This window comes from Rutilus rutilus (assembly GCF_951802725.1).
Source record: "Rutilus rutilus genome assembly, chromosome: 11".
NCBI classification, from domain to species: domain Eukaryota; kingdom Metazoa; phylum Chordata; class Actinopteri; order Cypriniformes; family Leuciscidae; genus Rutilus; species Rutilus rutilus.
The window spans coordinates 3,000,644-3,023,593 of NC_140216.1; the positions used below are offsets into that span (position 1 = coordinate 3,000,644).

General features: G+C 38.1%; 1 protein-coding gene across 1 annotated transcript in view; it reads left to right on the plus strand.

Moving 5' to 3' along the window:
- The window catches only part of csmd3b (CUB and Sushi multiple domains 3b), a gene marked incomplete at its 5' end in the record, with an annotated part of 443,617 nt that overhangs the window by 251,918 nt on the left and 168,749 nt on the right, over positions 1 to 22,950 (plus strand). Inside the window, 11 exons of the mRNA XM_084423901.1 lie at positions 2,081 to 2,184; positions 3,155 to 3,267; positions 11,037 to 11,219; positions 12,215 to 12,541; positions 13,895 to 14,089; positions 15,030 to 15,168; positions 15,524 to 15,711; positions 16,568 to 16,756; positions 18,348 to 18,464; positions 19,129 to 19,344; positions 21,298 to 21,486. Of these exons, the coding sequence (XP_084280027.1) occupies positions 2,081 to 2,184; positions 3,155 to 3,267; positions 11,037 to 11,219; positions 12,215 to 12,541; positions 13,895 to 14,089; positions 15,030 to 15,168; positions 15,524 to 15,711; positions 16,568 to 16,756; positions 18,348 to 18,464; positions 19,129 to 19,344; positions 21,298 to 21,486 (1,960 nt within the window). The remainder of the gene's footprint in view (positions 1 to 2,080; positions 2,185 to 3,154; positions 3,268 to 11,036; positions 11,220 to 12,214; positions 12,542 to 13,894; positions 14,090 to 15,029; positions 15,169 to 15,523; positions 15,712 to 16,567; positions 16,757 to 18,347; positions 18,465 to 19,128; positions 19,345 to 21,297; positions 21,487 to 22,950) is intronic.

The following is a 22,950-nucleotide window of genomic DNA, read 5'->3' on the forward strand; positions in this document are numbered from 1 at the left end:
ACCTAGTAACCAACAGTAAATAAAACACCCATCAGCGTTAACCTAACAGTAGTGATGTGTCGCTCGACTCCTTTAAGTGAACGGTGAGAGTCGGCTCCCGTCTGAGAGCCGTTTTCCCTTTTTGTATATTAATAGACAGAATAATATGATTATCCTTTCGCTTCACTGCTCAGACACATGTCAAATGGTCACTGTTGTGCATGTGGTGACAGTGTTATTTTGATGTGTATGTAGGCCTATGTGCGTATACATACAGGCTATACACATTAACATAATATTCAGTCACTGCATGGAGTGCGTGTGGTCGAGCAGTGTGGCGAAAAGATCATATTAATATTGGGTCAGAAAACAAGCAACACTCAAAAGCATACTCTTATTACTGAGCTGAGCTAAATGATCCGGCTCAGTTCCCTAAAAAAAAGCCGGAATTCCCATCCTGAGGAAACAGCCTATCAGTCACGTGGGTTTCATGTGCGCTTCGTCAGAATTTATTCGGCAAATGCGTTTCCATCTCCCACTATAACTATTATAACTTTTTTTTTTTTTTTTTTTGCAGTTTTCATCTCTCGTTTCTGATGTGATATTTTAAGATGAAAACAGGGTGATGGAAACATAGTGAATGTCAATAATTGCTGAGAGCATAGTAGGCCTATGATCAGGGCCGTTTCTAGTTTCTAGTCTTTTTGGCACCCTAGGCGAGATTCCTATTCCTATTTTTGTACATTTTAAGGTTAAATGCATCAATCTGGTGCACTTTGAGAGCTCAAAATTAAGACCTTCAACCAGCTTCAACCCATGAACTGTGCACATTGAACAAAGAAAAACCATTGACATGTACCTGCACCTTAAAGAGGGCTCAAACATCTTTTTAGTTATGATATAGAGTCTAAGTCTACATTACATTATCACTGGTGTTTATGAGTTATATAAGTATGGCGTAAAATCCATATAGCCTATACTGTAGAAATGAAAATGAATATTTCAAAAGTATATTTTACATTACACAATACTTTTGTCCTAATTTCTTCACTTGCAAGAAATAAACCCTTGAGCTTTTATTGTGGAGAAAACACCAGATCACCATGCTGATCGCGTGAGCAAAGTGCGCACTTCTCTTTAAATCACGCAGCACAAACAGAATGCCTATATAGGTGTAAAGGATCCACTGGAGGCAAGTGTAAATGAGAACCCAAGTGCAGTTTATTATAAACAAAACCAAACATGAAACAAAAGCATGGCGTGGCATGAAAACTCAAAAATCTGGACATGGACATGGACATGGACATGGACATGGACATGGACATGGACATGGACATGGACATGGACATGGACATGGACATGGACATGGACATGGACATGGACATGGACATGGAGTGGTCTACAGGAAACAATTCTTGACCAAAACACATGGCAAACATGAGGGCTTAAATACACAGACTAATGACAAGACAAGGGACACCTGTGAACAATGATCAGACAATTAACCAATGACAAGACACATGGCAGGATCACATGACAAACAGGGAATCACATGACAGGCATTGAAACATAACAATGACATGAAACGTGACCAAGACAAGACCAAATCGTGACAATAGGATACTTAATTAAAGTCTTGTGCTGTTTTATAAAGGCACAAAGCCATATCACGATGTCGATTTTAATTTGTTGGCAAAATATAACACTAGATGTTTTGTTTCAGCTTTATGTTACTAGGCGACCGCCTAGTTTGCCTATGCCTAGAAACGGCCCTGATAATAATAACCTTGACTAGTTGTGTTATGATTAGCCTACATTCTTCTCTTGAGCACTATAGAAAATAACGCCTGGTGCTTTTAGCGTATATAAAAACACATATTATGTTTGTTCAGTAGAGGCTTGAGCGAAGGTTTTCTGGAAACTTTGACCTTATGCTAATGGTGAAATTTCTTTATTCTCCACGAAATTCAGTAAAGCAAGTTTTGTCAGTCTTCTCTCTGAGTTTCAGTCAGCTGACAGGATTCAATTATGCAAGAGCCATAAAGTTTAATTCAGTTCATTTGACACATCACTAAGCACTATGCCTCATTTCTGCCGACAGGTGATTCAGATTAACTTTGAGGAGTTTGACCTAGAACTGGGCTATGACACACTGACCATCGGTGATGGAGGGGAAGTAGGAGACCCGAAAACCATCTTGCAAGTGTGAGTTTCTTATCTACAGTCTGTGACGGTATAAGCTGATGCATAATTTACACAGGTAGGACATTCTGTTCCTGAATCAATATTCCTCTCAGCCAGTCTCAATGCTCTGGGCAGTGGTTGCTTGATGGTAATGATATACAAAGAACTAAAATGAATTTTGAATATCCTACTAGTGTAAATGATCACGTTACGTCTTCAGAAACCAATCAAATGTTTGTTTTCCTCCTTTGTCGTATTTAAGTTGTCTTAAAGGGATAGTCTGTCATTAATTTCTCACCCAAACTCGTAAGACTTTCGTTTCGTTTTCGTAACACAAATGAAGGAGTTCTCCATTGACAGCTACGCAACTACCACTTTGACGCTTAAAAAAAGTTTATAAAGAGATCGTAAAACTAATCCAACAATTTGTCATGAAAGAAATTATTGTAATACATTATACATTACTTTAAATAATAGTGAAACTAATTCTTAGTTTTGACAACTTTATATATGACACAGTGTCCTAACCAGATGACATGCAATAAAAAAAAAATTGTCATAATCAGCCATGAAGGTGATATGCGACAATTCTATTTTAGAAACGGTTTATATTTCTGCAACGTCGCGCTGGAAAAACAACATGCAAAGTATGCCAATGATAATCTAAGGTGCTGATTATGTAGTTAAAAGCATCTAATGTGAGTTTCGTGTGACACTGCAGAGAGGCTCCGCCCACAAACTTCTGATTGGCTGTGATTTTTTTTATTGAGTTTGTCATGTCTCGTAGTCGGGTCACATCTGGTGTAGACAGACAAATTGCTTGTTGCTGTAATCTTATGCGCATCGCACCTGGACAGGACGTGTTGTTATTCTAAAATATGCAAAATAGCAATAAAGAATGCGTAGGTGTGCTCAACCTTTTGTCTGGTAGTGTACAACTCAGTGTGCTTCTGATTTGTTTATTTGTGTCTAATCTCTCTCTTCTCCTCAGTCTGACAGGCAGCTTTGTTCCCGACCTCATTGTTAGCATGACCCATCAGATGTGGCTTCACCTCCAGTCTGATGAAAGCGTGGGATCTATAGGCTTCAAGATCAACTACAAAGGTACCTGAAAAGCTGTGCAGAATGTATAGTCACTTTGGGAATGGTCTAAAAGAAAATTTCATAAATCATTTTGCTCACCCTTTACGTCTGGCTGTGGGTTTCGCAAATTTAACCAATGAAAAGTTTTAAAAAACCAAACCTCGTAACTCCACCCACCTCTATCATAAATGAAGTGCCGCATACATTTCGGAGCATCTCTGCTTGTTTGCAATGCAACGGAAAATAAATAACTTTCTTTTTGAGTAAGTACAGCATTTTATTTACTCTAGATATAAAGGCTGATGTTTTATGTATCTGAGGAACAGAGAAGAGTGTTTTTGTCTAGCATTTGTCATAGTCACAGTCAATAGTGTTTTATATAACCTGTGTGAAGCAATTCATCTTTTCAACATGAGATTTTGGCCAAATGACCCACATTAGCTAAAATAATCTTTATAACCTGTAAGTTGATAAAAACGTAATGCCTCCGTTCTAATGATGGGAAAACGCATGTCTGATATTTGCTGGTCAAAACCTGCTTGATTTTGGTTAAATAATGATAATACAATGACACATGCAAGTTGTCTGACCATGTATGAAGCCAGAATATCAACTTTGACAACACAGTGTTTAATTTAATTGAAGTTATTTTTAAATACAGTAGCGGTTTTGGACATGCAGCGACGATGTAAGATTAAATAATCGCAATTGTCAAGCAAAATGTTTGTGACTGCGGCAATCCTATTGTCAAGGTTAAATAGAGGAAATGTGGCAGAGTGATGGAAAAAAAAAATACATTTGCAACTGCAAACAAACAGAAAGGAAAAGCAGGACAAACCAAAATTGTACAAACAACCTGTCTGGCATCAGCCCAGATTCAATCAAACATCCAACCTTGTTTTCTGCTGCAGTGAGAAAGTGTTTTTCACATCCACTGAAAAGAGTTTAGACATCAAAAGGCCAGACATTATTTACCTGGACAAGTCCACTCTTTCCTGCGCGCGTATTCAGCATACATGCTTAGTAGTCAGTGTGCATAAAAGTGAAGCAGTTCCCACAAATCACTTCTGTGGTCTCTGCTGAATGCACGGCAACTAACTTTCATCCCGAACACATGAGCTACATTCACTTGATAGAAGCAGCAATCCCTACAAAACCCATATCTTTGATTATCTCTCCTCCCTCAAGGTTTTGTAATAAATTAGTGTCGGGGTGATGAACAGTGTGCCATTCAGTATAATGAGAGAGACTGACTGAGGTAGACAGAGAATGAGACAGAGAGACCAAATGAATCCCCTTAAGTGCAAGACCACAGAGATAAAAAAAAAAGAAAAAAATTACTGTATGATATACCTGGGAGAGACTGGCAAAATATTACAGATTGTATTAGTTGTGTCTCTTTCTGTTTTTCTTCTCCTATTATAATTCATCCTATATATGCCACACACAAGCACAGTGGCTTTGTTTCTTAATTTTCAATTTCTAGGTAGATCTAATTGGAGCTGTCAGTCATAAATACGTGATGGTCATACATGAGGGGATACAAAAAAAAAATCTATGGCTTGGACATACATAAAGGATGAGTTTGATTGCATGTACAAAACCCAGACTTGAACCTCATTAAACACATATTGTGAGAAGAAAAAATTTTTTTTTTTATTTTGAGTTATATATTCTTATATTGTCGTTTAGAACAGTGGTTCTCAAACCTGTCCTGGAGTTCCACATTTTGTATGTCTCCCTCATCTATCACACAGGGTGCGAATTACACAATGGTCTTCAGGGGGGTCATATGGTATATATATATATATTTGTTCTTTTTTTTAGGGGACAGTTTTTTTATAATTACCTTATTAAAATCTATTTAAATCTGCGTATCTGTGTTGTTCAAATACCTAAATTTAACCAGTGACTTTAATCAATCACAATTCTACAGACTGTTACCGATGACATTTTTCTTCAACCATCAACTAAAGACATTTTTACACTGCAAAGGTGGAACACAAGCTGCATCTGACATGGCGTTTATGTTTATGTAAGAATCAAAAATACAAAGAGGGTGTGCCCAGTTATGAATCTGTTGCGTAACGTAAATAGCTTATAAACATGAAGTCATTATAGGGGTGCTCTTGAAATTCAAATGATGATTATTAAATTTGGTGGGGAAAAAACACATCATATTCTGCCTACAGACAAAATAAACTAAAATCCATTAATGCATTTGGTTTATCGCTTTTTACAGATTAGAAAAAACAAGTAATAAAAACTCAGTGAGTGTTTTAGCGCAATTTTCTCACCTCATGGGATCACAACACTAAGAGATAGTAAATCTTTTCCTGGATTTTTTTTGTGCGTTCCCGAGATTAGACCTTCCTTAACATAATGCCGAAAACCCGAAGTCTCTAGGTGGTCTGGTTGAGGAGTAGATAGAAGTGCAAGATTGGTGCGCACAGACGCACAGAACAGAAATCATGAGTTAACAATCGCAATTTGTCCGGTGGAAAATTGCACTAAAAAGACTTAATATTGGTTATTTCAGTAGCATGAAAAAGAAAACGGCTGTTCTAACTGGAAATATAGCTATTACATTAAGAAAGTGATCAAAGAACACCGAAGCGGTCCATGTATTCAGTCTAATGTGAGTTATACAGTTTCGCAAAACATATCTGAAACTGTCTTTCGTTTCTGCATTTTGTTGTTTATGATGATAAGAGAGAATTCGCTAACCAATCTACTGTAAATGTAATGCCGCAATCTTCATATTACCTGGTAGACTACTTTCTTTGACTCCCCCAACATCTTATTTTGATGTCCTTCAGGGCGATCAAGCCTCGGGGTCAGAACCCCCTCTACTGTAGTGTCCATATGATACATCATGTGTGTATTATATCTGATATATTATATAAATCAAGAGCCCTTTGAGGTATCCATCCAGATAATGAACACATTAATGGTTCACAGCACTCATTCATTCAATGGAAGACATATTGAGGTTTTCATCGTCTCGTTCCCCTGTAGTTCATTTACCTGTCAGGTCAAGATTTCACACAAAAGGTTTACTTTAACATGATACAGACTTGATGACATATTTAAAATGATGATTTCTAGAGCTATGATTTAAATCTGTAAGGAGAGAATAGGCTAAGAAAAGAGTGCAACAATCCGGAAATAAAAACCCTCATTCATTTTCTCCATAGGGAAATTGATTTTGAACGATAACTTATAAATCTTTAAAGACATCATACTGTGAGCTACAAGGCTGTAGTACTCGATAGTATTTGCCTCTGTTGAAGCTGTCAGCCCGCTTTATTTCAACTTAGTTTTAAAATAATTGTGTTTAACAGCAGAATTTGTGGGGGGAAAAAACTACATTTCCCAAAATTCCACCAATTCAAATCCACCAATGTTTCAAAAAACACATTATTTGTATTTTTGTCAGATTTTCAAATACTTTTTTGCCTTTGCATTTTGCAATGTTCACCTCAAAGCTGGTTGGCTTGGTTAATGGCTTATAAGGCTTTAACAAAGACTTTTCTGAAATCCCTATGCAAGGATTGAATTGATATAAAACCCCATCCAGAACCAACGCCGCTGAAAAAGAGGACGGACACTGTTGCACTCGATAGGCAAAAACTGAAGACCATTCCTTTCAAATGCATTCACATCAAGCATGTATTTTAAATTAGGGCACAGTGGAAATATAGTTTATCTCATCTAAAGGCCAATTCACACAACAACGACAGACGCTGACCAATGCGGACAATCACCAGATTACAGTATGTCACTTCTCAGACGTTCCATGACCCGACAAGCGCAAATTCAGCATGCTCAATCGGCGAAAACAAGCTCCGACAGATGCCAACAGACAAAACCCGACGAAGTTTCTGTTGCCTTCTGTGTGAATTGGCCTTAAGAGTGTACACTTGCAGTCCATTATGCTGACGTCTGTGATGAATGCATATTCTGCATGGGTCATTAATTGCGTTTATGGGGACTGAAGTTTCATGGCTACATTTCACTTATTAGTAAACTACATCTGTCATTTTCTGTTAATGAATTTATATCCTTATGTTTTACCTCTGAGGGTGCACTATGTTCTTATTTCTTGCAACAAACTTAATGACATAAAAACAAAATATTTACTTGATCACAAAGGTTCAAATTAACATACAATACAAACCGGTCCCTTATTCTTAGCTCTTGCAGTCTCATTGTTATTTATATGCTTTATGGCATGAGTCAACATTAATGTGACTCAGTTAAATCAAGTCTGGCTTTTATCCTATTTGGACTGACTTTAGATTATTAGTTTCAAAAGAATAAAATTCACTGTATTTTCCTTGAGCACATTTATTTTTATTTATATGTACCTCATGTAGTCATATACCTCCACTGCTAACTTAAAGAGGATCTATTATTCCCTTTTTCAAAGTCTTGATTTTGTTTTTGAGCTATACTAGAATAGCTTCAATGTCCAAAAAACACATTTTTCACATATTCTCCATTTTTGCAGCTCCTCTCTTCCCAGTCTGTCAGTAACGCTCTGTTTAGTTCCTGTCTCTATGAAGCTCCTCCTTCTGAAAAGCACAATGAGCTCTGATTGGTCGGCTAGACCAGTGTGTTGTGATTGGTCAAGCGCTTCGAGCGTGTTTGGGAAATGTCCCGCCCCTTACCATAACCACCAATTTCAACACACTACTAACTAACTCAACCAGGCCACGCCCCTTTATTCTGCATATGTCTAGGGTGGGAATTATTTAAATGAGAAGAAAACTTAAGACAGTTTGATTGACAGGCGATCTGACCAATCATAATCCTCCATCCGCTGAATCCACCATTTTTGTCCGACAAAGCAGTCAGGAGAGTTAGTAGATTAACGTTGGAGGATTTGAACTTGAAAAACGGTTTGTACTGACGTCTTTCCGCGGTTAAAACAACATTCCTTCTCATGTTCATTCATGTTTATTTGATGCTATAAATTAACTAGAAGGAAGAGATGATCGGTTCACGAGCAGCTTTAACTGAGACTCTACAGACTCTGTCAGACACATTAAAGAGACGGTATTTATTGTTTAAATTTCATATCAAAAGTAACTTTTGTCAGTGTCCTCTTTGCTTCGCGATGTATATTTCACTGTGTGAGAATATGTGTGGCGTGAGAGCGGCGTGGCTTGTCGGACATAGCAACAGTAACTAAAGGGGGCGGGTCTTTGCGAACGGTCTATTGAGTTCAGAAACAGTGTGCACTGAAATAGAGAATAACTCCCTTTTGAACTTTGCAGACCTTGTTTAATGCTCAAACAGCAACATTACACACTAAAGAAAGCTGAACATTAAAAAAAGGTTCTCTTTAAAGACTGCAAGTTTGACTTTGTAATAACATTGAAGAAGGAAACTAGTGATGAATTTGAATGTAGACCGAATGCCCGGCTACTGGCTATTACTGATTACAAGTGTTTTTAAATGGCCTTTTTTTTTTTTTTTTACTTTTGTTTAAATAATTCAGAGAATAACAATCTACTCAAGTGAAGTCTCTCTTAAGTATCAGTGCTTATGCATTACTGACTGGATTATTGAGTATCCAGTTGAGCTCTGTGCTTGCTTTGGCACACAGTTTCAGAGCACCAGCATATGGCCACGCTCATTAACATACCTCCTTTTAAAACTAATTTTGTTTGTACTCTCTCTACCCAGAACTCTTCAACAATGATATTGTGGCTCAAAAACCTAATTTAATTGAACGCTTGAACGAAATAAAACCAGAGATCCGCCTGGGAGTGTACTTGACTCGCGCGACTCGTGTTTTAGAAATGCCTCGTCTCGCGTCTAGACTCCACATAAAACTCGACTTTGTGATAATGAGCACTTTCTTGAGAGAGATAAAGTCAGCATTATTGAAATAAAACAATATCCATGGGATACACAAGGGGAGAGATAAATTACTTGCCATTTTCCAATGAATAAGAAATGGTTTTTGAGATTAAATTTATTTATAGGCCTTTATGTGAAGGCCGACTTAATGAGTCCTGCTATATGGTAAATGCTCAGAATGCTTTTTGATGTATTACATGCCAAAGTTCACTGATACTCTGTGATTCCCTGGCTATTTCAGGAAGAAAAACACAGGTCCCAAACTTCCCCTGAGTGGGCTGTGTGTGCTTACATATACAGAATCAACCTTTTGTATTTGATTTGATAGCTTGTTAACACAATTGATCTTCACAGCGAGGTCCTCAGGTTTACAAGCGCACAGAACACCCATCACATTAAGCGGCGCGGGAGAAGCGTAGGGGTTCGCATCTGACACGCTGACCTTACGTCGAAGTCTAGTGCTGCCCAGAATTATTCACACGCCATCAGCTCCTACAGACAATTTGTACTCTATTTTTTGCCTCATCATAAATACAAAGCAGTAAATATGGCCTAACCTTCCCCTAGCCACTCCACACGATTGACCAACGGAGTAAAGCATTGTAGTAGTCATAAAGAGACTGTCATGTCGGAAATTAATGCTATACATCAAGCATTGGCCAAAGACCTCCATTATACCTCAGGAGAAATCCCCCCCTCCTACATTCTCAAACTTTGATTTGATTTTAAATTAAATGTAGGTGTTTTTTTCCCCTCCCGCCATCCTTCCTTTGGCAAACCCTCAAGCATCCTTAGTCGGAACAGAGTTCATAGTTCAACTGTGCATGGCCGTGCAAAGTGTCTGGGAAGATGTATAGCCCATTTCAGGAGCCCGCCGCCCACTGAGTCGATTCTATGCAGATGGAAGGTCTTATCTAGGGATAGTGACCCCCCCAGACTGGGTTTCTGTACGTCCTGCATGGCCGACTCCACCATTAAAGGCTCCAGGTGTTGGAGCTTATCTGGGCTGAACAGAGAGTTTTGGTGGCATTCTGTTCTGGTCAACTACTCTTGAGTGGAGAACATCTCATGAATTCACTCCATCTGCAGTTCAGTTTGGTGCCAGTTGTCTCACTTCCTCAGATTGGAGTCGTTTGCTTGAAGTCCGTAGATTTATCTTCCACTTTAATATGGAGAGGAATTGACATTTGCTCAAACAGCAAGACTTCATTGGGCCACCAGCTGCACCAGAAAGATCATGCTGTCTGATTAGCATTTTTACTGGTGAACAAAACGGCAGTCAGACCGGCCCGGTTAATGAAAATGAATACCGAAGCCACGGTTAAGACCCGTCGACACCAAGGACGACAACTGTAACAATAAAGAGATAGCTTTAAAAGTCATTCTAAGTATACAAAAAGAATAGCAGATATAACGAGAACGAGAACGGCACAATGGAATGATATCATTAGAATAATTTTCAAAACGATTTTTTCCAGCTGATGAGCGATAAAAACATTGACTGCCAATCAGAATCCACCTCACTTTAAAGAGCTTGTGCATTTAAAGTGGCAGATGACAAAATAATAAACAGAACAATATTGTGTGCTGGTGTGGATGCTAAAATAATTGTATTTAGTTATCATTCTTGGTGTGAATGAACCTTCTTTTAATTTTCTCTCTTTTCAGTTTACTTTAGTTTCCATTATATAATTATAGTTGCCAAAGTGAATGCACTTACTGGTTTAATTTACAAAGCAGCAACATTTCTCTGTATAGTGGTATTTATGTTTAATAAATAAATATATTTAAGGTTTTTTTTCAGCAGGGCATGAAGCAGTTTGTTAAAGAAGAAAAGATTCTTATTTAACAAACTGCAGCAGTGGAGAGAGACAATGTGTTGTTTATCGATCACTAATGTTTTCCTCCTTTCTCTGTAGAAATCGACAAGGAGAGCTGTGGGGACCCAGGCACCCCTCTGTATGGAATGAGGGAAGGAGATGGCTTCTTGAATGGGAACGTGCTACGCTTTGAGTGCCAGTTTGGATTTGAGCTCATTGGAGATAAAACAATATCGTGTCAGAACAACAACCAGTGGTCTGCCAACATCCCCATCTGCATTTGTGAGTACTGTCGATGCCACTGTATGTTGCGAAACTGATAAATAGTTTTGGAAATGTTCTTCCAGTCCTTGTTCGTTGCTCTAACAGCCGCGTTTATCAGGACGATTACGCTCAATTTAAAGAAGTGTTTATTTTTTATTCTGTCCTCAAATCTGTTCTATTTCAAGCAGCACCATCGCAAAATTCAAATGTGTATTTCTTTTATGTTAAAGTGCTTTTCCCCTCTCTAAGGTGCTATTAAAATAACACAGTAAACAAGGGGGTGGGACTACCTGTTTGCTGACCAGTTTAGAAAACCAGTTTGAAAACATTGTTTTTGACACTAGATGCACAGAAATCTCACAGGTTTCACTGTTAAAGATTTTTCAGCCAAATGTTCATGTTCCATTAGAATTTTCATATAACTGGGTTTTTATTAACTTTTCCTGTCTTTGCCTTTTCTTCAAAATGAATACAGAAATGTCTGAGGCAGCTAAAATAATTGGCTTATGTATACAGCAAACCGGGAGACTTCCTCAGCTGCAGTGACATCTGCTATATTTTGATTCTTCACCTCTAGGCTCTTTGCTTTAAAAAAAAAAAGAAAAAAAAAGAATGCATCGCTGAAATTTCTCCACGTCTAATTGGAAGATCAGCTCTATTTATAGCCTGAAGTCCATTTGTCTCATAAATACTGTTTGTCAGAACGTAATCAACAGCAGAGTGACAGTCTCCATATGGCATATGAAATACACACACGTGGCTAAGTGCTGTGTTATTAAACTGATGTATGATGCGGCATGTTTTTATAACTTTCCTGGAGCTCAAACAGTAGAGCGTTGGCGCTTGCAACGCCAAGGTCATGGGTTCGATTCCCAGGGAAAGCAAGTATTTGATAAGAATGTAAATGTGTGCCTTGAAATGCAATGTAAGTCGCTTTGGATAAAAGCGTTTTCCAAATGCATAAATGTATATGTTGCCGGGTGCTTTCTACTCTACTCTGTTCTTTCTTTCAGTTCCCTGTCTTTCAAACTTCACTGCTCCCATGGGCACAGTTCTTTCTCCGGATTACCCAGAGGGCTATGGGAACAACCTTAACTGTGTGTGGCTGATCCTATCAGAGCCCGGCAGCCGTATCCACCTGGCCTTCAATGACTTTGACCTGGAGGCTCCATACGACATCCTGACCGTGAAGGATGGAGAGATGCTGGACTCGTCTGTGCTGGGCCGCTTCACTGGGGCCGAGGTGCCGTCACACCTCACCAGCAACAGCAACATTCTCCGGCTGGAGTTCCAGGCCGACCACTCCATGTCAGGCAGAGGTTTCAACATCACCTACACCAGTGCGTGCTCCTCCTTAATGCTTTCTCATCTGCATTATGTCTGCATGGAGCATTTGTTGAGCATATATGAAGCATGAATTCTGCAACGCAATGTTCATTTTTAGCATGTGTTGTGTTTTAAAGTTTACTGATAGCAGTTACTGCTTTTTCTCAACAGGTATTGATATAATCTTATATTTGAATAATTAGTTTTTACAGTTATAATTTAACGTATTGAGAGAAGTTCTATTTTTGATAATAACCGTTATATTCAGTCAGTTGTTTGTTTAATCTAAATAGTTAAAATATAAATTTGTTATTTGGTCAAAATATTTTAGACTAATAATAATACTTAGTCAAAAAGTTATATTTTTCATGAAAATATCCTGTAAATGTTATAATATAATATAATATAATATAATATCCTTTTATTGAGTTTAGTTTTATATTTATGCATTTAATATTATATTTCAAAAATATCCTGTAAATGTTATATACTGTATGTGTGTATATATATATATATATATATATATATATATATATATCATAAGCTGTGTTTGAAAAAAATCTATATTAACATAACGAGATTGACACTTAATGAGAGCAAGAAAACTACAAACTACAAACTAAAAGCTGTCTGTTTACAGCAACTTCCAGGCGTGCCAGATGCTCATCCTATTCTTGGTCTTTCTGTCAGTGCGCCACATCTCCCTTCCGCCCCTCATTAGCACATACATGACTTTAATTTACACAATGACTTCTTGATGGTCTTCTTTAAAGGAGATGTGAAATGTCACGATAATCCATCAAAGTCCTCACAGTGGACATCGGTTTGCATGCATATTAGGAGCGCTACAGTAGTCGTTAATGCTGAACGTTAATATCGAGATCTTTAACAGACTGACACCTAACTGTTGTCTGTTACGAGCTGTCAGGGCCGTGATGGAGCACCTTTAAATCTGTATTCATTCTGACAAACGTCATGTCCTTCTTGTAGGCCTTTCCTGTCACTAGACATCCATCAGACACTCAGGGTGTTGTGGAGACAGCCGCTTTCTCGGCCAATCGCCTTGGGCCTCCATATATGCTTCATAGAGTTATGATAAAAACAGCTGAAAGCTCAATAACAGTAAAACTGATAAACAGAGCTTGGAGTGGAAACCTGTCCTACAAAGTACCACAAATTTTGAGTGGAGGCTAAATTGAAGAGCATCACTTGAGATGGAGTGTCTTTCAAACGTCCCACTTCAAACTAAACTTCCAGTTCAAAAAATCAAATTGTTAGTGTCATAAATACTTTTTTGAGAAAAAAAAATGATGGCGAAAGCCTGTTCTTGACACCATATTACTATCTTATGTCATTCAATCTTCCAGCATTTGGCCATAATGAGTGTCCGGATCCAGGAGTCCCGCTGAACGCCAGACGCTTCGGTGACAGTTTCCAGCTGGGCAGCTCCATCTCCATCATCTGCGAGGACGGCTTCATCAAGACCCAGGGAGCAGAAACCATCACTTGTGAGCTGAACGGTGGCAAGGTGATGTGGAGCGGTCCCATCCCAAAGTGTGAAGGTATTTATCAGGGCGGAAGTGGACTGGACTCCTGAATAAGTGCACAGTTGTGCCTAGTTTTCTATGTGACTCTAAATGGAATAGACAGTCACCTGTGGGTCACAGAGACGAGGGTTAATAGGGCATGTAAACCAGAGGGCATGTGGTGGTGAGCAGCCTGTCATCTGTCATTAAAATCCTTGTCAATCCCTCCTTTTTCGCTCAGCATGTTTCTAATTACACTGTAACTCTACTCATATGGTCAGAGGAAGAGAGTGACAGACTAAAGGTGTTGCCCACTAGCCACTGTAACACCTCACTGTAGGTTTTGGGGGATTGTAAATATGTAAAGTGGGGTATATTGGACAGCCAACTGGTCTTTATTATTTATCAGTTCTGCTTTCTTCATTAAAGATACATATGGAAGCTTGTTTCCGCCACAGAATAAAAAATACAAAAGGTAATTGCGACTTTTTATCTCACAAGTTCAAATTTTGTCTCAGAATTGGGTGATATAAAGTCGCAATTGTATGTTATAAAGTCAGAATTGTGAGATATAAACTCGCAATTGCGAGAAATAAACTCTTATTTTGTCTTTTTTTTCCCTCAGAATTGTATGTTTATATCTCACAATTCTGACTTTATATCACGCAACTGGGAGATATAAAGTCAGAATTGCATAAAGTCGCAATTGTGTGTTAGAAAGTCCGAATTTTGACTTTTTTTCTCAGAATTGCATGTTTATATCTCGCAATTCTGACTTTTAAACACGCAATTCTGAGAAAGTCTCCGAGATGTAAACTTGTGAGTATTGTGAGTAATTATCTTTCAAAATGTTTTATTCTGTGGCGGATACAAGCCTCCATAGATACATGTGATCATGCATAACATATATATATATATATATATGTATTTTTAAACAGTGAGGTTGTATAGAAATAAGCCTCTGGTCTTTCCACAGCTCCCTGCGGAGGACACTTCTCAGCTCCTAGTGGAATTATTTTATCTCCCGGTTGGCCCGGTTACTACAAAGACTCACTCAACTGTGAGTGGGTCATAGAGGCTGAACCGGGACGCTCCATCAAAATCACATTTGAGAAGTATGCTTTTTTAATTTGAGTAGATATTGTTGCTTTGGTACATTCAGATTCAGTGAAAATTCTGAGGAAAATGTCATTTTATTTAAAAAGGATGTTTAAATTAACAGAAATAAATTACATTTTAAAATATATTCACATTGAAAACAATTCTTTTAAATGATAATAATATTTCACAATATTACTGTTTTTACAGTATTTTTTCTCAAATTATTGCAGCCTTGCTGAGCAGATGAGACTTCTTTCAAAAATATAAAAAAACTTTCTCACCCCAAACTTTTAAACAGTAGTGTACAAAAATGTACAGTTGCATCATTGCCTGCAAAGACATTTAATTATTCTCTATTTCTCCAACCAGATTTCAGACAGAGTTGAATTGCGATTTGCTGGAGCTTCACGATGGACCCAATCTTCTCTCTCCTCTGATTGGCTCGTTCAACGGCACCCAGGTGCCTCAGTTCCTATTCAGCACCGCCAACCACCTGTACATGCTCTTCACCACTGATAACAGTCGCTCGAACAGTGGCTTCAAGATCCTGTATGAAAGTAAGTGAACAGTAAACTTTCCACAGTTTCAGAACGTGCTATTTGGAAGTTAAAAGTGAACTATGTAGTTTCTGACAAAGCATATATTCAAACAACCTTGCAAACGTCCCTTTTGCGCGGCAGTCCTCCCCCAACTCAAGAATCACAAACGCAACTCATACGGTTGCTTGTGAAGGCATGATGTCTCAACAGTTAGAAAGTAGGTGACTTTCAATATAACGTCCAACATATTAGGAATACTTTTAGCTGTGTTGCTATGTGTCATGAGTAAGTAATTGAGTTGCCAATACTATTTCTAGAGCAAAACATGAATTTCACCACAACTGTTTGAGGAAAATCAAAGTGAACATTATAAACTGCTACATTTGTCTTTCTGAATGGCTGCATGATGATGATTGATATATAGTATTGAAGCTTCAACTGAAGCGCGTTTCATCGCAATGCCCCATTCGCTTTGAAGACTGGTTGAATCTGTTTAAGGTCTAAACACAGCAAATTTTGTCTTGCATTCCTGTACCCGAAGCTGAGTATCCTTTTCCGTGTTACGTGTCAGTCATGGCCACGCCCCAAACTCACACTATTGGTCGAGCTGGAAAGAGATTGACAGATCTGAGCAAACTCTCAATGTTTTGATGGTGCCTGGGCGGCTCAATGCTTACACTTTTGAGGGAGATAAACCCATTAATGGCATACTAATAGCAGTCAATGTACAATAATTTGGGTTAAGAGAATGTATTTTAACATAAAAACTCTTACATACTTCACTTTTACACCTTGTTATTATAGAGCACCATTATAGGGCCAAAGGTTAATTAAAATGCTCTTAAATTCACTTCATATGCCTGACTATTCCTAGGTGTAACAATAGATGCCTACTCCTGCCTGGATCCAGGGATTCCAGTCAACGGTCTTCGTTACGGTCAGGACTTCTCCATCGGCTCCACCGTGTCTTTCGGGTGCGACTCAGGCTATCGCCTCAGCCACGAAGAGCCATTGGTTTGTGAAAAGAACCACTGGTGGAGCCACCCACTACCCACCTGTGACGGTTAGTCTCCTGAGACATTTGTAGTAAAAAAAGAAAAAAAAAGCACTGCGAATCCTTGTGACTGTTTTGTAAAGAAAAAAGGTGACGTGTCAATTTACATCTTGAATAAAAGAGGTTCAGAGTCGGTGACAAAGAGGGTTTAACAGACCGTATTACTAAAGCAGGACAGTGCTAAACAGCAGGCTTGTGCTGGCAATGAACGCTGGATGAAAGACGTTACCTGTGTCTTGCCCTGTCAGAGCTTCTTAGGCTGCTTGTCCTTCGGCTATTTGATTACATTCTTTCGCTTTCCTTTCTCTAAGGCGGCTAAACTGAAACAATGTGATTCAATGCAAGGCCATTAGCCCGTCACTGAGGAGGACTCTGAGAGGCAATTTGCTGTGAAGGCTGCTTTAGCTGATAGGAACTGATGCGCTCACCAGATTAGACATCCAGAGGCACTTTTTACTGCAGTCATCTCACTTTCATGGGATCTAAATGCAGCTTACATTAGAGGCATGCACCTGCCTACACTGCTGTCTGAGGTAACAGGGTCTGTGGAGACTGTACATGCTCCTCCACTGAGCACCAGGCGGGGTTTAAGAGAGAAGTGCATGGACATTGATCCAAATAGAGCAGTATGAGGAAGAGTTTCTGACCAATAAGAGTGTATTTTTGTTATAGATGGATAGAACTCTGCAAGGCATGAACACTATACGTTGAATAGAGTTGCATCAGAAAAAACTTGACTCCCTATCTCCCAGGTCCGATTTAAGATTTTTATCAGTTTTTTTCACTTAAATTGTTAATGGAAGGAACTGAATTTGTATTAATAGTAGAAAAGTGGTCTTTCCAATTGTGGTCTCAGATTTTTGGACCCCACTGGATTGTAATGGATACAGATACACTCCCGTTCAAACATATAGGTTAGATTGTTTTCTGTTTTTGAGTCTCTTGTGCTCATCAAGGCTGCATTTATTTGATCAAAAATACTGTTAAAAAATGAATATTGTGAAATATTATTACAATTTAAAATAACTGTAATTTATTCCTGTGATCAAAGCTGAATTTTCAGCATCATTACTGCAGTCTTCAGTGTCACATGATCCTTCAGAAATCATTCTAATATGATGATTTGTGTAATGTCTGGTCAGGCAAAAGAAGAGGAGATGGAGAGGTGGATATGAAAGCAGCTAAATAGCTTTATTTATAAACAAAACCAAAGAAGAAAATGCAAATAATAGGAGTCGCAGGAGTAAACAAACATAACCGCTTTGGCATATGCACAAAGATAATACTGGACAAGGAGAAGAATTAAACTGAGGGCTTAAAACAAACTGAACAAGAAACAGGTGCACAACGCAATCCGTAACCATGACAACAAAAGAAGAAATGTGAATTTTAGTTTCTCTCATACTGATTCTAAACTCTTGAACGGTAGTGTATGCAAGTGCTTCGGAGTTTCAGTCACTGGGAACCAAGATACAGATGTTATTTTGACATGTCAGCTGATAAGCCAAGTATGCGAGCTGGTTGTGTAGTTCCATTTGCATCTATTGAATATAAGTGAAAGATCTGTTTAAGTAAGGACTTCACTCCCTCTGCCCTATAGCACTCTGTGGGGGTGATGTTCGAGGACCGGGAGGCACCATCCTTTCCCCTGGATACCCTGAGGTCTATCCCAGCTCCCTGAACTGCACCTGGACTGTGGAGGTCAGCCATGGCAAAGGTAAAACCACTACTGATAGGCTATATCTCACCTACAGTTTACCACCGACTTATAGAAACATTTATTTGAATATACCAGAATATATTGCAGAATAATACACAGTATGAACTGATGATAGGATGAAAAGCAAGCTCCGAGAGACCATCACACAGTCTGTCATGAATACAGATTTAGGTTCTTGTACATGCCCTACTCTCAAATATCATTTCATTATTCTGAACCTTTGAGTTCAGAATAATGAAAGTTCCTCTGAATTTTAATTTCCCATGGCTGCTAATGCATATCAGTTTTGAAGGCCATTATGTTTAGTGGACAGATCAGTTAGGACTAAAAATACACTTTTCTCTTTCTGACTAAAAAGGGTCAGTATCAAAATTGTCTTTGTTCTACAGTACGTGACCTCAGTCAAGGGCTGTTGCTTAAATTCACAGGGCCTGAGAAAAAGTTTTAATGAATGGGCCTCCATTCTCACGAGTAAGCTATACCCTTAGTGGGACCCCCATGCCTTGTATAATGAGCTTGACCTCAAATGCCGGATCATTCCTTTTACTCTTCTCTCTTTTTTGTCCGTTTTCTTCCTACTCCAATCTCCACCGGACCGTCAGAAGTTGACCAGAAACTTGAACCATGCTTCATTTGTGCATTGGTTTTGTTTCCCCAATAGGTGTTCAGTTCACCTTTAACACCTTCCACCTGGAGGATCATCATGACTATCTGCTCATCACTGAGAACAGGAGTTTTGTTCAGCCACTCGCCCGCCTCACAGGCGCAGAACTGCCCTTGCCCATCAATGCAGGACTCTATGGCAACTTCAAGGCCCAGCTCCGCTTCATATCTGACTTCTCCATCTCCTACGAAGGTTTCAACATCACATTTTCAGGTGAGGAGCGTCCTGGGGAACAGGGACGCTGGGACAGTAGTTGAGTCCTTGTGTTGTATACCCTGTGACAGTTTCGAGTTATTGTGATTGTGCTTCAAGCAGTGTTATTTTAGTTTTATTATTAATTTGGACCATGGCGGCTCTAGTTTTGTTTTTTTGTTTTTTATCTCGGGGGAGCTTTATTCTTGCTTTATTCTTCTGAATAAAATACATTTTCGTACCTGAGCATGCATTGAAACCATTGTTTATAGGCACATTAAAACATTTATTAAACCTTATTTTATTTTTTAGGTTTTTAAATACTTTTTTATGTTTAATGAAAGTAACACACAGAGTCAAAACCAGGAAAATCATTAGGATATATTGATTTATTGACAGCTTTTATTTTTATATTTTAAGTTTTTATGTTAATTTTAGTTAAATATATCTGAATGTTATGTGCTTTTGTCGTTTTATTCTTTTTTTATGTTGCTATTTAGGTTTAATTTATTTAGTTTACATTTTTATTTCTAGTTAATCATTTTAAAAATGTGGTTTATTGCCAAGGCACATTTCAAATTTTTGTTTAGTTAAATTTTTTTCAACTAATATTTATATTTTAAAAACTTTATTTCAATGAACATAAATGTTTTTGATAGTTTTAGTTACCGATAATAACCCTGGTGTCAAGTATTTTATTTATTCTTCTGAATAAAATACATTTTCATGACATCTTCTTATACTTTGTCATAATATTTTAATATCTTTGATAGAAATGCCAATGGTGAATTTAACAAAAATTAAAACAATAAAACTGAATGTATAAAAATGTAAAAAAATATTAACTAAAATGTATTTAAAAAAATAGAGCTATAATCAGGATATAAACAAGAAATAATGTAACACTTTAATTTAATTTCACATGTAGTCTATGTAGGCTACATGTACTTACTATAGTAAAAACAGTAAATAATGCATAATTACAAGTAACTAACCCTTAACAACCTAACCGTAAGTCTATAATAAGTACATGTAGTTAATTAATATTACTCACTACTTATTTAAGTACAATGTAACTACGTCACCTTAAAATAAAGTGTAACAAAAAAACTAAAAAAATTGACATGTTTTTGTATTTTCAAGTTCATTATACACTTTATTTTAAGGTGTCATTGTTACAGTGTAATTATATATTTAAGTACTGAGTAATATTAAGCAACTACATGTCCTTACTATAGGGTTAGGGTAGGATTAGGGTTTGGTTGAGGGTTAGTTGCATGTAATTATGCATCATTTACTGTTATTACTATGGTAAGTACATGTAACATATGTACTGTAACAAGGACACTGTAAAATAAAGTGTTACCTTTACTTCTAATACATATTCAGAGGTGTCAAGTAACGAAGTACAAATACTTCGTTACCTTACTTAAGTAGAAATTTGGGGTATCTATACTTTACTGGAGTAATTATTTTTCTGACGACTTTGTACTTGTACTCCTTACATTTTCACGCAATTATCTGTACTTTCTACTCCTTACATTTTAAAAATAGCCTCGTTACTCCTATTTAATTTCGGCTTGTTTTCATTCCGGCTTGTCGTCGTAAAAAAAAAAAAAAAAAATTGGCCAATTACATAAACGGTTTAGATCTGAGTCCCGCCTCCTGAATACACGTCGCTAAACTGATTGGCGTTGTGGTGTCTTTCTAACTTGTGAGAGGCTGTAGTCATATTTGGTTGTGCGCAGCACCAAAACTCCTCCGAAGGAAACCTAGATGTGGAGAGAGAGAGAGAGAGATTTTTTTCCTTACATTACTTTTACTTTTATACTTTAAGTAGTTTTGAAACAAGTAAAAAGTCTTTTTAAACCCTAGTATCTATACTTCTACCGGAGTAATGAATGTGAATACTTTTGACACCTCTGTACATATTACATAAAATTATAAAATTCTTTCAAATTCTGTTTCTCTCAGAATACAACCTGGAGCCGTGTGAGGATCCAGGAGTGCCTGATTTCGGGCGGCGTAACGGTTACAGCTTTGGTATCGGAGATACTCTCACCTTCTCGTGTAACATGGGCTACCGGCTGGAGGGAGCGCCAGAAATCATTTGCCTGGGAGGGGGTCGGCGCATGTGGAGCGCACCTCTGCCAAGGTGTGTTGGTACGTTGTCAGCTGTTTTCATTCATTTAAACTTTTATTCTCTTGATTCACTACCAAATGGCACTCCACATGGACATATTGCTGATTCTAAAGAAAGATTATGCTGACGTTTTCACTTTGACTGTCAGCCCGATGATGAACCTGCTTTTACAGAGGATAAATCAGAGGGGTTCAAACAATGAGTGGTTTAAAGGGACAGTTCACTTAAAAATTCGTTATTTACTCAACCTCGAATCGATTCAGACTTGTATGAACTTGTATGTTCTTTCTTGGAAAACGAAAGATGATTTTTTTACAGAATATCCTGGCCATTGTTTTCAATATAATGCAAAAATAAGTCCAAACACTGTGTCCTGACCAGACGTGACACGACGACGCAACATGCAATAAAAGGCATCTTTTCCATGTTAATCAGAGTTTTTGTTCAAACCAGCCGTCTGGAACATCTCAGATCTTGAAAATAAATTAGTCACTCAGTATGTATTTTTAATAATGTTAAAATGGTGTAGTATTTATTAATTAGATTATGTACTCATCCATTTTGTGCAGAGAGACTCCGCCCATACGCTCTTCTGATTGGCTGTGAGTTGCCAATCTCGTGTCTGGTGTGGACAGACAAACTATTTGTCGTTGGAATCGCATTAGCGTCTGGTCAGGACACGGTGTGAGGCCGTCACAATAAAAAGAGCAAAATTTTCGAAGAAAGTCATACAGATTGACATGAAGTGATGACATGAGTTTTCATCAGTTTACTCCAATATGGCCACGGTCACTTTCTTTGCTTGGCTCGATGTCGAGCCTGATTATGACAGAGTAATTGGTTCCTGCTGCTTCCCTGGAAACACAAAGGGTCATCGTGTTACCGTGCAGAGGGGGTCATGTTTCCATTTTGGTTCTCAGAGCTAATAAACTCCAGGACAGAAGCGTATTTCCACGCCAAACTTCCTTCACAGTTGCTTTCACAATTCAGCTTGGCTGGCTATACTGCCGAGAGCATTTGAAGTGATTTAGTAGCACTATTGTCATGTTTCAGTGTTTCTTGATTGTATCTCTCAGTGTATCTTGCTCACCGTTGTCAGTAAGTGACTCCTCGGCAATAAAGCATTCATCAGACGTAGACGGAGTGGGCTGAAGCGGCATCAATTGTGAGTTAGCCGTGCATGTCACAAGACAGGGGCATAAACAAAATAGCAATTATAATAATGGAGAACTTTTGCTAGTGTCGCTTCACTTTTCTCTGGTCATGAGGGGTCACCGGCCATTTTTCACTTTAATTGAAAAAAATAATAACTGCATTTATCATGGCTGTTTGTCTTCGGATTTATTTATTTATATTTATTCTACACTCAACCAGGAGGTTGTGTCCCCACAATATTCTCTTTAGGTAAAACAAATCAGTTCTGGAAATCAAGGCTCACATCCGAACAAGGTTACATCCAGTTGTCGGATTTAAGTGTGGGTGAC